The sequence below is a fragment of the Nerophis lumbriciformis genome, linkage group LG33 (genome assembly GCF_033978685.3).
Source record: "Nerophis lumbriciformis linkage group LG33, RoL_Nlum_v2.1, whole genome shotgun sequence".
Taxonomy (NCBI): Eukaryota; Metazoa; Chordata; class Actinopteri; order Syngnathiformes; family Syngnathidae; genus Nerophis; species Nerophis lumbriciformis.
This window is the reverse complement of record NC_084580.2, coordinates 17810707-17826335: the sequence shown is the minus strand read 5'-3', so window position 1 is coordinate 17826335 and position 15629 is coordinate 17810707. Positions and strand designations below refer to the sequence as shown.

The following is a 15629-nucleotide window of genomic DNA, read 5'->3' as shown; positions in this document are numbered from 1 at the left end:
GGCAATTTAAAATAAATAAAGAATAGTGAACAACAGGCTGAATAAGTGTACGTTATATGAGGCATAAATAACCAACTGAGAACGTGCCTGGTATGTTAACGTAACATATTATGGTAAGAGTCATTCAAATAACTATAACATATAGAACATGCTATATGTTTATCAAACAATCCGTCACTCTTAATCGCTAAATCCCATGAAATCTTATACGTCTAGTCTCTTACGTGAATGAGCTAAGTAATATTATTTGATATTTTACGGTAATGTGTTAATAATTTCACACATAAGTCGCTCCTGAGTATAAGTCGCACCCCCGGCCAAACTATGAAAAAAATTGCGACTTATAGTCCGAAAAATACGGTAAGCCAATAATGCAATTTTAAGTATCTAAATACATTTTGGTACCAGGACCAAAATATTGGTATCAGGACAACGCTAATTCAAACAGTGTTACTGTTCTAACTGTGTGTAATGTTACAGTGACCAAAATATTTAGATAAAACCTCTGCTTTGTTTTTAATGAATATTTAGGCCTGCCATGCCACTGTATTATAACGTTGGTCATTATGGTGGTGCTATGAAAAAAACTGCGACTTATAGTCCGAAAAATACGGTACATTAGGCCAGGAAAAAACACAGAGGGATGAAATAGCTTCTGTTTTTTCCTGACCTAGCGTATATTCAGCTCTGCCCCGGTATTGAGCACTGTATAACGGATAAACCACAGAAACCTTGATTATATACACCTATATATATTTATATTTATTTATATGTTTACATTGATAGAAAGATATTGACATATAATTGATAAAAATCTGCAACATGACGTGGTTGAAAATCAAAGAATTCAGTCTATTTGCTGTAATGTCGTCATCAGGAGGTGTCCGTCGTCCATGCGTCAGTCAAGTACAACCATTCGTTAAGGAAGTGTGTTGACACCATTTTGACAAAGGTGAGGCTATTTGATTGAATTTGTGGTGTGGGTGTTGTGTCTCACTGGACCACCATGTCATCACAGTGTCCCGCTGACTACCAAGAGGAGATGGGCAGAGACGTGGAACGCCCCAGTGATGTAGAGATGGTCCTTCCGAGCAAAAGAGGCCTGGTTCAGCTCCATAAAAAAGTACTGCAAAGTGTCTTCCATGTTGTATCGTGTATCAAGTGTAATCAAGTGTCTGTTGTCAGGTGATCTCTGCAGTGCAGCAATGCTGTCAAACTCGAGTTCAATGGTCCATGTTGCTGGAGGAAGTTTTCCATCTTGAGGACATCGCTAAGAGCCGCAGCAGCCCGACACGCCTCTTCACCCACAGCTTCTGTGCAACGCAACACCCTGGTTGGATCCGGAGATTTCTCTACACTCCTAAAATCGGTGAATGTCAGCTATAGTTTGGATTTTTCTCCACATCCATCCATTTATTGACCCGAATATAGGACGGTAAGTCTGATAAATGACAGGTCCATCTTACATTCCAGAGATTTTTACACACAAACAAATGGAGCTAAATTACTTCTTACAAGCAGTCAGAACTTTTCTTTCTGTCACTTGAACAAGAGAGGTCCTCTTATGTCAGCCGAGTCGATTTTGGCTGCGCATTCAAGCGAGCAAGGGTTTAAATCTCGTGTGTGTGAAGTTTGCATGATCTCACTGTGCGTGCGCAGCTTTACTCCCAGTTAGGAATGTGCGACGGTTAATATTACAGTTTTAAATAAAAAATTATCGGAAAACAGTGATTGATAACTGCATCTTGATTAACCCACGAACTGACTGGCACCAGCTTAAAAGCTAACATGAAAACAAGAGACATTCAGAAACGACACACCCCAATCTAAACTTATATAAACAAATTGCTGTCTGAGCAACTAATATAACCAATTGTGCTCATTACAAGCTGTGCTCTCTTAAAACAGAGTGCTTGTTCTATAGTCAGAGGAATATTGTACGTGACAGAGTAGCACAGCACAACGCCTGCCAGAAATAATGGATAAAAATAATAGATTTTGTTTGTAACGCACTTTTCATTGAAATAAATCTTGGCATGCTCCATTACAAACCAATATTTAAAACAAGAAAACCTTAGCCATTAAAACAGATACAATACTAAGACTAGAACACTATCAGTGAAGCATAAGAAACACAAAACATGCTAAATAGTGGGTTTTCTAATAGTACGTCTGTTTATTTTAGTTATTTAAACAAATAATTCATTGTGTGAATAAATACGTTCTGAGCAAATTCAACCATACTGCGATAACAATGATAACCGTGTTAATTTTGGTGACGATAACCGTGATATGAAATTTTACATCCCTACTCTAAGTACACCGGCTTTGTCCCACATTCCCAAAACATGCATGTTAGGTTAATTGGAGACTCTAAAACATGGGTGTCAAACTCTGGCCCGCGGGCCAAATTTGGCCCGCCGTGTAATTTCACTTGGCCCTTGAGGCGATATCAAATTAGTGGTGGTAGCGGGGGGTGTATTTTGTAGCGTCCCGGAAGAGTTAATGCTGCAAAGGGTTCTGGGTATTTGTTCTGCTGTGTTTATGTTGTGTTACAGTGCGGATGTTCTCCCGAAATGTGTTTGTCATTCTTGTTTGGTGTGGATTCACAGTGTGGCGTATATTTCTAACAGTGTTAAAGTTGTTTATACGGCCACCCTCAGTGTAACCTGTATCGCTGTTGATCAAGTATGCTTTGCATTCACGTGTGTGTACGTACAGAAGCCGCACTTGTGACTGGGCCGGCACGTTGTTAGAATGGATGAAAAGCGGACGTGACGACAGCTCGTAGAGGACGTTAAATGCAGTGCCTTTAAAGCAAGCCCCCAAGACTGTGGTCCGGGTGGACTACGAGATATAATGACTGATGAACACCTTCGTTCGATAATGAAGGTTGCCTCAGCTCAAAGCCTGAGCCCCGACATTAATGAACTAGCATCCAAGAAAAGATGGCAGGTATCTGGCTTGGGCACATCAGATTAGATCAGTGTGTTGCAAACTGAGCAGTTTAAAGTCCTGAATGGTTGGTTTATTCATTGTTATTTTATTTTCAAATTTATTAGCATGTGGAAAAAGTTTATGTTGATATTTACCTCAGAAGGCTGCAAATAGAAAAGAGGCATTCAATTTTTATTTAAATTGTATTTGATATGCCATTGATATTTTTTAATTATTATTATTATTATTTGAAACTCGATTTTGCATGTCACTATAAAGTTGTATAAGCTTTGCTTCTTCAATATTCAATGCAAAACTTGTTTGGGTCCCTATTAAAAGATTCATTTGTTCAACCTTGGCCAGCGGCTTTGTTCAGTTTTAAATTTTGGCCCACTCTGTATTTGAGTTTGACACTCCTGCTCTAAAAAGTCTATACGTGGGGCGGTATAGCTCGGTTGGTAGAGTGGCCGTGCCAGCAACTTGAGGGTTCCAGGTTCGATCCCCGCTTCCGCCATCCTAGTCACTGCCGTTGTGTCCTTGGGCAAGACACTTTACCCACCTGCTCCCAGTGCCACCCACACTGGTTTAAATGTAATTTAGATATTGGGTTTCACTATGTAAAAGCGCTTTGAGTCACTAGAGAAAAGCGCTATATAAATATAATTCACTTCACTAATTCACTTCATATATGCGAATGGGATATTTCTTAATGTGTCCTGCAAATGGCTGACAATCAGTCTTGGGTGTAGCCCAAAGTCAGCTGGGATAGTCTCCAGCACACCTGTCCGTGACCCTAATGAAGACGAGCAATATAGAATATGGATGGGTGGATCTTGTATTCGGGTCAGTGTTCTAATGTTAACTTTACTTTCCAATGCAAGAGTTACGTACTGTGTGTGTGTGTGTGTGTGTGTGTGTGTGTGTGTGTGTGTGTGTGTGTGTGTGTGTGTGTGTGTGTGTGTGTGTGTGTGTGTGTGTGTGTTTCCCAGAGTGGTACTGGGAGTGTGTGTTCAGGCAGGTTTTCTACAGGCTGCTGGCAGTGTTGCTGTGTTTCCTCTCAGTAGCGGTCGTCTGGTCCGAGTGCTCCTTTTTCAGCACACAGCCTGTCCTTTCCCTTTTTGCTATTTTCATCCAGATGGCTGAAAAGCAACGCAACTACATTTGTATTGAGGTCGGTGCCTATTCACACAAAGACAAACTAAAAAAAAACTAAAAATGTGTCTTCATTGTTTTGGTCTCTCCGTCCACCAGGGGTTGTGCTTTGTCACCGTCCTCTTCTTGTGTGTTTGTGTCTACTCCACGGTGTTTAGAATACGGGTCTTCAACTACTATTGCCTGGTGCCGCATCATCAGACAGACGCCTACAGCCTGCAGTTCAGCGGCATGTATGTTCTGTTTTCTTCACACTATTGGTTTGTTTCCTACACTTGCGGCTGCAGCATTAGGTACACAATCTGTATATTTACCTAAACAACAAAAATGGTGTATATTGGAGGCAGGCGATAATTGTAGAGAGACTACAATTACCTAAATATGAAAAAAGGTAATTTTTAAAAACGTTGATAACGATTTGGAGTGCATGAGAAAGTGGAACCATCTTACAGTACTATATATTGTACAACATACCAGCAACAGAACCATTGTTGTAATAACTGTAAAAAGCAAACTGCTCAGTCAGCATTATAGCTGGGTTGTAGTCACGTGACATACAGGCGCATCCGGGCCCTTCCGGGTTTCAGGCGATAGTCCACAGTCCCATTAGGCTACTGTTTAGCAGTGTTGGGTTAGTTACTGAAAACCAGTAACTAGTTACAGTTACTAGTTACTTTATTTCAAAAGTAACTCAATTACTAACTCAATTACTTACACCAAAAAGTAATGCGTTACTGTGAAAAGTAACTATTTAGTTACTCATATATATATTTTAATTTTTAATTTTTTTAAGGCCCCCTTTAATGCCCTTTTAGCCTTCATTTCAGTACTGTTATTGCACTGGAGAATAATACAATCTGTTGATCAACTTGACATGCATTTACATCACTGAACTCAGAAAGCAATGTGGTCTACATACAACACACAAAGACAAAGATATGTTTCAAAGGGCCAATTTGTTTCAGGCCAATACAAATTGACAAAACTATTTTAAATAGCTGCAACATAACATACATAAGTAACAAACAGCATATTAACAACATAGTTGTAAACCAAGGAAGGCACACACTACATACAGAAAGCCTCCTAACCAGTAGTTTTTTTCTCTCAAGGAATTCTGAAATAAAATCATGTCTGAAGCCCAGAACACTCTACACATTTCCCCAATTTTAGTTTAGAGATAAGGAAAGATTGGCCTGGCCCACTAGCATCCCTATTTATGTTTGTGAACTTTATAGTCTATACATTTAGAGTGATGTGATAATCAAACACTCTAGAAGTCTAGAAGGAAAGAGCAACAGTATATAAGAGAATTGACAGAGTGTGTGTACCTTCAGCCGCTGTTGCTTAGGAGGTGAAGTGTGTCTCTCTTTACTAGCTTTGTCGAAGCATGTTGCTTTTGTAGCTGTTTCAGCAGATTTGAATTGCTAGGATAGGATCTTTGATCCAAGACACAACTTACATTTAACTAAAATGTTCTTTTCTTTGTGGTCGACAAAAGAAAAGTAGTGAGAATATCTCCATGTTAAGAAACTCAGCTTTGTGCTTGGCCATGTCTTATTAGTAAACACAGACACACACCCTCCCACACACACATACACACACAGCGTGCGGCGCGCTTCTTCCTTGTCGCCTCTTCCGCAGCGCTCCAATAAAACACACTCAGATCTTCTCAGTGACTAGCCGATACTACATAAAAAATAACGTAAAATAACGCAGTAACGGTAACTGAGTTACTGAATATAAAAAATAACGCGTTAGATTACTATTTACCGCCGAAAGTAACGGCGTTACAGTAACGTGTTACAGTAACGTGTTACTTTGTAACGCGTTAGTCCCAACACTGCTGTTTAGTGATCTGAATCAGTGCAAATTTGGGCGTATTTTAAAAGGTTTAGAAAAAAACATTGGTCCAAAACTTTGGACTAAAACCCCAATAATAAAAATATTGTTAAATAGGGTTGCGCAATATAGACGATATGTGATATAAATGATATAATCAGGCCTGCGATAGCGCTTTTTAATACAATGTTTATATTGTGATAATGCATGTTGATGATGCATTCTCGCTGTGTCACGCAAATTTGACACCGACAAGACAAAAACAGCCAGGGGACTAAGAAATAAGTTTTTTACCATTATATAATTGGAGGAGGATACAGTAAGCCATGCTAACCGCTAAGCTAGAGATTGAATGTAAACGGGGGTGGGCGGATCGATACAAATATCAACAACAGCGATACCAAGTATAGTATCAGTATGGTCAACACAGACACGATTAGATCAATATTTTTTTATAATCACAAATACATTTTTGTCTTTTTTGTTATTGTTTACAAACTAAGGAAATAAATCCCTGGACACAAGAATACTTTAAGGGCAAAAACCAAAGAATTTAAATCAGCACCAACAGTAGTTTTTGCTTATGTTTGGTTATTTATCACTACTGAATATATTTTGATTAAAATGTTGTATGCAGTAAAAGGGAACAGGGACCTACATTTTTATTTGTATTTGATATTGTTACACCGCCATCCTGTGTTTTGGTCTGATTATGATTGTGATCAAAAATGTTATCATTCAATGATCTTGAAAATTTGAAGGATCAGCATTGGTATACCAAGACTGACCCTGTAACTACTTGGACAAAACAACAGAAGAATAGGTACTTATTACATTTGAACAGAAGTATAGATAGAACCATGTTACAACAGAAAGAATCCAGATATTAAGTAGATTAATAATAATTTTAAGAAAATAATGCAACATAATGAAAATGATGCAATTTGTTACCCCATATGTCAAATTAGGAGCCTTTGTATCCTGTTTTGAACTGGTTCTATTATCATTTACATACCAAATAATATACTGTATTGTCATTTATATCGTTATTGCAGGAGGCTGCAATAAATATCTCAAAATAGATTTTAGACTATATCGCCCATACTTATTGTGAAATGAATAAATTAAAATTTTAAATGCCTTCCTAAACTATACCATTTTCGATACGGCTCTTGCAATAAACCTAATTCAGCACACACTGATTCTGGTGTCTCCTTTCAGGCTCTTCTGTCGCCTGACTCCTCCATTGTGCCTCAACTTCCTGGGTCTGATCCACATGGATCCTGCTGTTTCCCACCAGGACCGCATACACACATCCTATACCTCAGTAAGTTGCAGTTAGGAATGGGTACCAAATTCAATACCGACCGAATTCTGTTGGTACTACTGGCTACGGAGTCAACATAAAATCAAACGGTTTTCGATACTTTGTTGCACACCATGTCATTTCAAGCACACTCGACACCGGCTCAAACACTTGGCAGGGCATCAAGCACTCAGCGCGGACTGCGTCTAGGTAATGTTACAATTTTCCATGACAACAAAACAAGCATGCCTGTTAGAAAACATTCAAAAGTACAGTAAGGCTTCATTTTCAAATGAGTTAGCTTGAGGCTAGAGATGTCCGATAATATCGGACTGCCGATATTATCGGCTGATAAATGCTTTAAAATGTAATATCGGAAATTATCGGTATCGGTTTCAAAAAGTAAAATGTATGAATTTTTTAAAACGCTGCTGTACAGAGTGGTACACGGACGTAGGGAGAAGTACAGAGCGCCAATAAACCTTAAAGGCACTGCCTTTGCGTGCCGGCTCAATCACATATCTACAGCTTTTCACACACACAAGTGAATGCAAGGCATACTTGGTCAACAGCCATACAGGTCACACTGAGGGTGGCCGTATAAACAACTTTAACACTGTTACAAATATGCGCCACAGTGTGAACCCACACCAAACAAGAATGACAAACACATTTCGGGAGAACATCCGCACTGTAACACAACATAAACACAACAGAACAAATACCCTGAACCCCTTGCAGCACTAACTCTCCCAGGACGTTACAATATACACCCCCAGCTACCCAAAACCCTGCCCCCCCAAACCCGCCCACCTCAACCTCCTCATGCTCTCTCAGGGAGAACATGTCCCAAATTCCAAACTGCTGTTTTGAGGCATGTTAAAAAAAATAATGCACTTTGTGACTTCAATAATAAATATAGCAGTGCCATGTTGGCATTTTTTTCCATAACTTGAGTTGATTTATTTTGGAAAACCTTGTTACATTGTTTAATGCATCCAGTGGGGCATCACAACAAAATCAGGCATAATAATGTGTTAATTCCACGATTGTATATAAAGTTGATTTGATTTGATTTGATATCGGTATCGGTTGATATCGGAATCGGTAATTAAGAGTTGGACAATATCGGATATCGGCAAAAAAGCCATTATCGGACATCTCTACTTGAGGCTAATTTACATTACATCACATGCTACTGATTAGCATTAGTGGTTTTACATGCTGATTTCAACACCTCCAAATTTGCTAATCAAAAACACAACTAATATTCACATTACTGTCAAATTGGTGCGTAATAAGTTACAGTATAAACACTTTATAGGGCTCAAAAGACAAGACTGGCACATTCAAATTAATGGCAAAGACTACTTCCAGACTACAACAACCCATTGTAGTCCACAGGGCTCTGCTGTAGCCCAAAGTCGTGTAAAAAGAGAGTATGGCCAACTAACCTAACCAACAGGCGCCATGACTGCTACCAAGGACGTATGGGGCTGTGCCCAGATGCATGCAATTACTGTCGTTAGATTTTCAGACAAAAATAAACCAAAATAATATATCTATATATTGTTCTAAACATGCTCCAGCTCATAAACTTACAGTAAAACATGCTTTTATTTCGTCAAAGTAGAATTTTGCGGCCGTATTTGACGTTCTCTGCTGCGACATTCCTGCAGTGTTTAGTAACCAGCAAACACTCTAACACGCACCTGACGGCGCAATAAACATAACAAAATACACAGAACGACCAAAAATTAACTTATAACCCTCATTTTGCCAAAATCTCTATTAGCTATGGACCAACAACCACAGAAAAATTGTGACATTTGTGTGAAGTATGTCAACTGGTGGCTGCTTCCAATGTACCGTATTTTCCGCACCTAAAAACCTCAAATTTTCTCAAAAGCTGACAGTGCGCCTTATAATCCGGTGCGCCTTATATATGGACCAATATTGAGCCACAACAGGTCTCGCAACGTTTGATTTACTGTAACAGTATCAGACTGTTTTTTATGTGTTTATTGAATCGAGGAGAAGTTCCCCTCCACTATGTGATATGCACTACATGTTATACCTTGCGGTTGTTAAAAGATAAACGAAATACCACGTCACCGACTTTACCTCGGGGGAAATAATAAAACAGCTGTTTATTCATTTTGGTAGTGAACGGAGTTGTCAGAACGCTGGTTTGTAATCTATTAATAAAGTTTGACTGACCTATCTGACTGTTTTGTTGACATTCCCTTTAGCGAAGCTCCATCTAGTGGATGCATAACGTAACCCCAGCCTCTACTGTAGCGTCTATTCTATGCGCCTTATAATGCGGTGCGCCTTATAATGCGGTTCGCCTTACATATGAACAAAGTTTTAAAATAGGCCATTCATTGAAGGTGCGCCTTATAATCCGGTGCGCTATTTAAATACACTATTTGGAATCACTGTATGTATCACTCATTATGTATTATTATAACTCATTTTTCTTTTTTGTAACATGCTAAGTGAATAAGTATAATTTTGGACTTGTTTCCTCATATCTGTGCATAATAACTTAGATATGGTTACTTTTAGAGTTCATTTTTAAAATGTACGTATTGTTTTTAAATGCTTACACCAAGTAGCCCCGCCCTATCTTATTGAGCTGCTGCAGCCTTATTCTCCCAGCAGGACCCTGAGGTCTTCAGCTTAGCTCCTCCTGGCTGTCCCAAAGGCCAGACTCAAAACCAGAGGCGATAGAGCCTTCTCAGTGGCAGGGCCTAGACTGTGGAACACTCTTACACTATCTATTAGATCCTCCCACACTGCAAAAACTGAAATCTAAGTACCGGTATATGGCGTCACATTAGTTCCAAAAATCCGAGCGCATAAAAATTGTTATCGCGCGCTGATTCTCCACTTCGTGCGCGCGCGTGGTGCCTTTTTGCGCGCGCGCGGTGCCTTTCTGTGCGCGCGCGGTGCCTTTCTGTGCGCGCGCGGTGCCTTTCTGTACGCTCTCTGTGTACTCCTGGCATCTCTCCTCGCGCTGTCATGTTTCTTTTTGGCACTTTGGGGGCGGGTATGCTTAGACGGCCCCTTCTTTCTGATTGGTCAGGCAAAAAATGCTGAAAAATGCTCAGAGCCAATCAGAAGTATAGCAGGGCGGGTCATCGTCAATATGTATCAAGATTTACGGAGGAAGAAGTGGATAAAAAAATGTCGCGCGCTGATGAAGGTTATTTCATACCACATAAACACAATACAGGGTAATACAAAATGTGACCCAAATAAATAATAAGACAACAAACACCATAATCACATCTTTCAGCCAGAACTGGTCCACCAGCAACCATAACATTATTTTATATTTTCACTTCTTCTTGAACATTTGTTTTCTAATTTATGGAATTTCTTTTGATTCAGCCATAAAATCAATGAAATAATCTTTGAATTTTGTTTTTAAAATGTTAAAAATAGCTTTTAATAATGTATTCTGAAACAGTTTAAAATAATCAGAGAACTGACTAACACTGACTCTACACAACTATGTTGCACAATTAAGTCTTTTTTTTTTAAAGCGAAAGAGGTAATTTCAACAGGTACAGCATCCTATGTCATATCTACATGTAATAAGATTTGTAACAAGGCAAACCGTTTGTAAATTGGTCGAAAATCGAGCAAGTTATGGTAATTTAATTAGTACATGTACCATTGACATCAATGTAATGATTGAGGCTAGATGTCCGAGGTAAGATGGCTACAACGTTGCTACACTGGAGAATGATTGGTCATATGAAAAATGCTCAGAGCCAATCAGAAAGGAGGGGCCGTCTAAGCATACCCGCCCCCAAAGTGCCAAAAAGAAACATGACAGCGTGAGGAGAGATGCCAGGAGTACACAGAGAGCGCGCAGAAAGGCGTCGCGCGCGCACAAAGGCACCGCGCACGCGCAAAAAGGCACCGCGCGCGAGAATCAGCGTGCGATAACAGTTTTTATGCGCTCGGATTTTTGGCACTAATGTGACGCCATACCGGTAAGATTAAATGTCTCAAATAAGGGTGATATTTGCTTATTTTCTGTCTGATAAGATAATTCTTCCCACTAATCAGATTTTATGTTAGAGTGTTTTACTTGTTTTAGGTGTTTTGGTCCTAAATGATCTCAGTAAGATATTACAGGTTGTTGCTGAGATGTTATGACCTATATTGAGTAAAACATGCTTGAAACTAGAATATCAACTGCTGCAAAGCTGTGTCATCAACACTCACAAGTATAAAACTACTTCTTCAAAGTAATAATTTCTTACTTCATGCATGAAAAAAAAAATCATGATGCCGAGCGCATATCATTATGTCAAGATAATGGCACTAGCATTTACTTAATTTAAGAATATTTTTCAACATATTGAGCAAAAAGGGTCTCTTTTTTTTCTACCAAGAAAAGTGCACTTGTTATTAGTGAGAATATACTTATATTAAGGTATTTTTGGGTTCATTAAGGTTAGCTAATTTTACTTGTTTTGGAAAGTCTTGACAAGCCAAATGTTCTTGTTCTATTGGAAGATAATTTTGCTTAGTTCAAATAAAATACCCCTAATTTTTTTCTTTTTTTTTCTTGTTTTTGAACACTGACTTTTTGCAGTGCAGTTTCTGAGACAATTTAAATCTCGGTTAAAAACAAATTGTTACTTCCTGGCGTTCAAATCCAGTTAGGCAGTTGATCGTTTTTATTTCTTGTTTTATACATTTTTGATTTCTTTCTTACATTTTGGTATTTTAGGTGATATATTCTGCACTTCTTTTAAGGTATATTTTACTATTGTATTGTCTTCATCCTTCTGTGTTACAATGTAAATTAGACACTGTGCGTCCTTTTTTATTTCAAATTGTTTCTTATGTCTGTACAACTGGGGTTGTTTTTAAATGCGGTATATAAATAAATAAACTGAACTGAACTGAACTATGGTAACACTGGCGATCAGTAGAGAATATGGAGTGATTTTTGGTCCAGAACATATTTTGCTCTATTCATTGTTGACATATTTCTTGCCACTTTATGTTGTATATTTTTTAATGAGCTTTTCAGTTGACTTTCCCATCTATTATTACACCCAAAATGTGTTTTCTTTTACTCTTTCAATGTCCGTCTATGTGTATTTCTGTTCAAAGATAGTTTTACAATATCAGACTATCTCTTAAATGTATTATGTTATTATTTGTATTAGCTTATGTGTGTTCAGTCCTAAACAAAACACAGACATTGTCTTCTTTGCACCTTGTTGGGAAAGTGATGTAAAAGCTTTCCACAATTCTTGCGAGTGGAGCAGCACGCAAGCACATAGCATCAGCTCAAAGTTGGTCATAGTCATGGTGCCCTTTAGTTAAGTTAGTGCCTTTTGACTAATCATTGAGATCGCCTGAAACAAAGCTGGCCATACTCTCTTTATACATTAGTCCACTACTGCCATCTAACGTCTTGGAATTGAAACGGCATGCAAAGTCTGCTACACTTGCAAATGAGACTCATGAGTGTAAGAAAACAAAATATAACACCTGGACAATTTTGCTCAGAGTTACCCGTATTTTTCGGAGTATAAGTCGCACCGGAGTATAAGTCGCACCTGCCAAAAATGCACAATAAAGAAGGAAAAAAACATATAAAAGTTGCACTGGAGCCCGGCCAAACTATGAAAAAAACTGCGACTTGTAGTCCGAAAAATACGGTAAATGTTAAATGCAAATATTTAAGTGTTTATTTTTAAACAATTCCATCCATCCATCCATTTTCGACCGCTTGTCCCTTACATTTATTAAAAGGTACAAAAATACCGAACATTGGTACTGTATCAGTTTAAATGTAAATGTAAAAACCCATCACAAGTTGCAGTAGTATCGAATTACAATGATTGTGATGTGATTGTTTTGTCTCTGCTAGATAATGGGCTCCATGCATCTGCTTTCTTTTATATCCAACGGCTTCTACATCTACTACCCCATGCTGGTATTGCTTCTCTGCTTTGCCACGCTGTGCAAGTAAGTCTTCTTTTTTTTTTTGCTATTAGACTTTGAGGTGGCAGTAAATCCTCTATGCACAAATATATACCGGTATACAAAAAAAACCTTAACCCACTGCAAGAATGAATAAAATCAATCAATCAATCAATCAATGTTTATTTATATAGCCCTAAATCACAAGTGTCTCAAAGGGCTGCACAAGCCACAACGACATCCTCGGTATAGCCCACATAAGGGCAAGGAAAAACTCACCCCAGTGGGACGTCGATGTGAATGACTATGAGAAACCTTGGAGAGGACCGCATATGTGGGTAACCCCCCCCCTCTAGGGAGACCGAATGCAATGGATGTCGAGTGGGTCTAACATAATATTGTGAGAGTCCAGTCCATAGTGGATCCAGCATAACAGTAAGAGTCCAGTCCACAGTGGGGTCAGCAGGAAACCATCCCGAGCGGAGACGGGTCAGCAGCGCAGAGATGTTCCCAACCAATATACAGGCGAGCGGTCCACCCCGGGTCCCGACCCCGGACAGCCAGCACCCCATCCATGGCCACCGGATCTGTGTGTCTTCCCCTCCACAAGGGATAGGGGGGAGCAGAGGAGAAAAGAAAAGAAACGGCAGATCAACTGGTCTAAAAAAAGGGGGGCTATTCAAAGGCTAGAGTATACAAATAAATAAATAAATGATAAATGGGTTGTACTTGTATAGCGCTTTTCTACCTTCAAGGTACTCAAAGCGCTTTGACACTACTTCCACATTTACCCATTCACACACACATTCACACACTGATGGAGGGAGCTGCCATGCAAGGCGCTAACCAGCACCCATCAGGAGCAAGGGTGAAGTGTCTTGCTCAGGACACAACGGACATGACGAGGTTGGTACTAGGTGGGGATTGAACCAGGGACCCTCGGGTCGCGCACGGCCATTCTTCCACTGCGCCACGCCGTCCCTTGAAATGAGTTTTGAGATGGGACTTAAATGTTTCTACTGAGGTAGCATCTCTAATTGTTACCGGGAGGGCATTCCATAGTGCTGGAGCCCGAATAGAAAACGCTCTACAGCCCGCAGACTTTTTTTGGGCTCTGGGAATCACTAATAAGCCGGAGTTCTTTGAACGCAGATTTCTTGCCGGGACATATGGTACAATACAATCGGTAAGATAGGCTGGAGCTAGACCGTGTAGTATTTTATACGTAAGTAGTAAAACCTTAAAGTCGCATCTTAAGTGCACAGGAAGCCAGTGCAGGTGAGCCAGTATGGGCGTGGTATTGTCAAAAACTCACAATTGTATATTATTGCATAGCTTTATTGTGCGAATGCTCCAAAGCATTTGGTTTTCTACACCAAAATGCATCTACCGTATTTTTCGGAGTATAAGTCGCACCGGCCGAAAATGCATGATAAAGAAGGAAAAAACATATATAAGTCGCACCGGAGTATAAGTCGCATTTGTTGTGGAAATTTATTTGATAAAAGCCAACACCAAGAATAGACATTTGAGAGGCAATTTAAAATAAATAAAGAATAGTGAACAACAGGCTGAATAAGTGTACGTTACATGAGGCATAAATAACCAACTGAGAACGTGCCTGGTATGTTAACGTAACATATTATGGTAAGAGTCATTCAAATAACTATAACATATAGAACATGCTATACGTTTACCAAACAATCTGTCACTCCTAATCGCTAAATCCCATGAAATCTTATACGTCTAGTCTCTTACGTGAATGAGCTAAATGATATTATTTGATATTTTACGGTAATGTGTTAATAATTTCACACATAAGTCGCTCCTGAGTATAAGTCGCAGCCCCGGCCAAACTATGAAAAAAACTGCGACTTATAGTCCGAAAAATACGGTAGATCTGACCAATCTAAGTCCAAGACTAGACCTGACCAATCTAAGTCTATGAGCATGAACTAATTGGATGAGAGACGAAACGTCTTTACAGACAAAGCAAACAGTCCAGTTGCGATCGATTAAATGCTCTGAGATCACATTCATTAACCAGTAATTATTTGCGTGCATAATTTAATTGTTTATTTAAAAGGACCCCAATATTTTAACACAATACAATTGTATTTTTATATGATTTATTCACACCTCATTTATTTGCTCTAAACCTGCTAAGTTGTATTAACAAAGGAAGTAAAGCAGCGTGTGAAGTCAAAATAAATTGCGCAATTAATCTGCGTATTATACCTGATCAATGCAATATTTTTTAATATTAATCACATGGTGTTAAAGCTTTAATTTGGACAGATTTAAAAAAAAAAAATCTTCCCAATTCCCAGAATTCCACATTTTCCGGGACATTTCTCCCATTTAAAAATGAATTGGCCATTTTTCAAACTTTCACCATTTACACATTTTTCAACCTATTCATACCATT

The 15629-nt window shown here is 39.0% G+C and overlaps 1 protein-coding gene across 2 annotated transcripts in view; it reads left to right on the top strand.

Annotated features, from left to right (window-relative positions):
• Window positions 1–15629, top strand: part of LOC133575659 (G-protein coupled receptor-associated protein LMBRD2B-like) — a 40370-nt gene that overhangs the window by 15128 nt on the left and 9613 nt on the right. For both annotated transcript variants that reach the window (XR_009811519.1, XM_061928364.1), the window contains exons 7-13: window positions 878–952; window positions 1019–1123; window positions 1186–1369; window positions 3927–4108; window positions 4189–4322; window positions 7153–7258; window positions 13149–13246. Coding sequence is in view for 1 of the 2 variants with exons in the window: in XM_061928364.1 (XP_061784348.1) it covers window positions 878–952; window positions 1019–1123; window positions 1186–1369; window positions 3927–4108; window positions 4189–4322; window positions 7153–7258; window positions 13149–13246 (884 nt within the window). In the remaining variant the exon portion in view is untranslated. The remainder of the gene's footprint in view (window positions 1–877; window positions 953–1018; window positions 1124–1185; window positions 1370–3926; window positions 4109–4188; window positions 4323–7152; window positions 7259–13148; window positions 13247–15629) is intronic.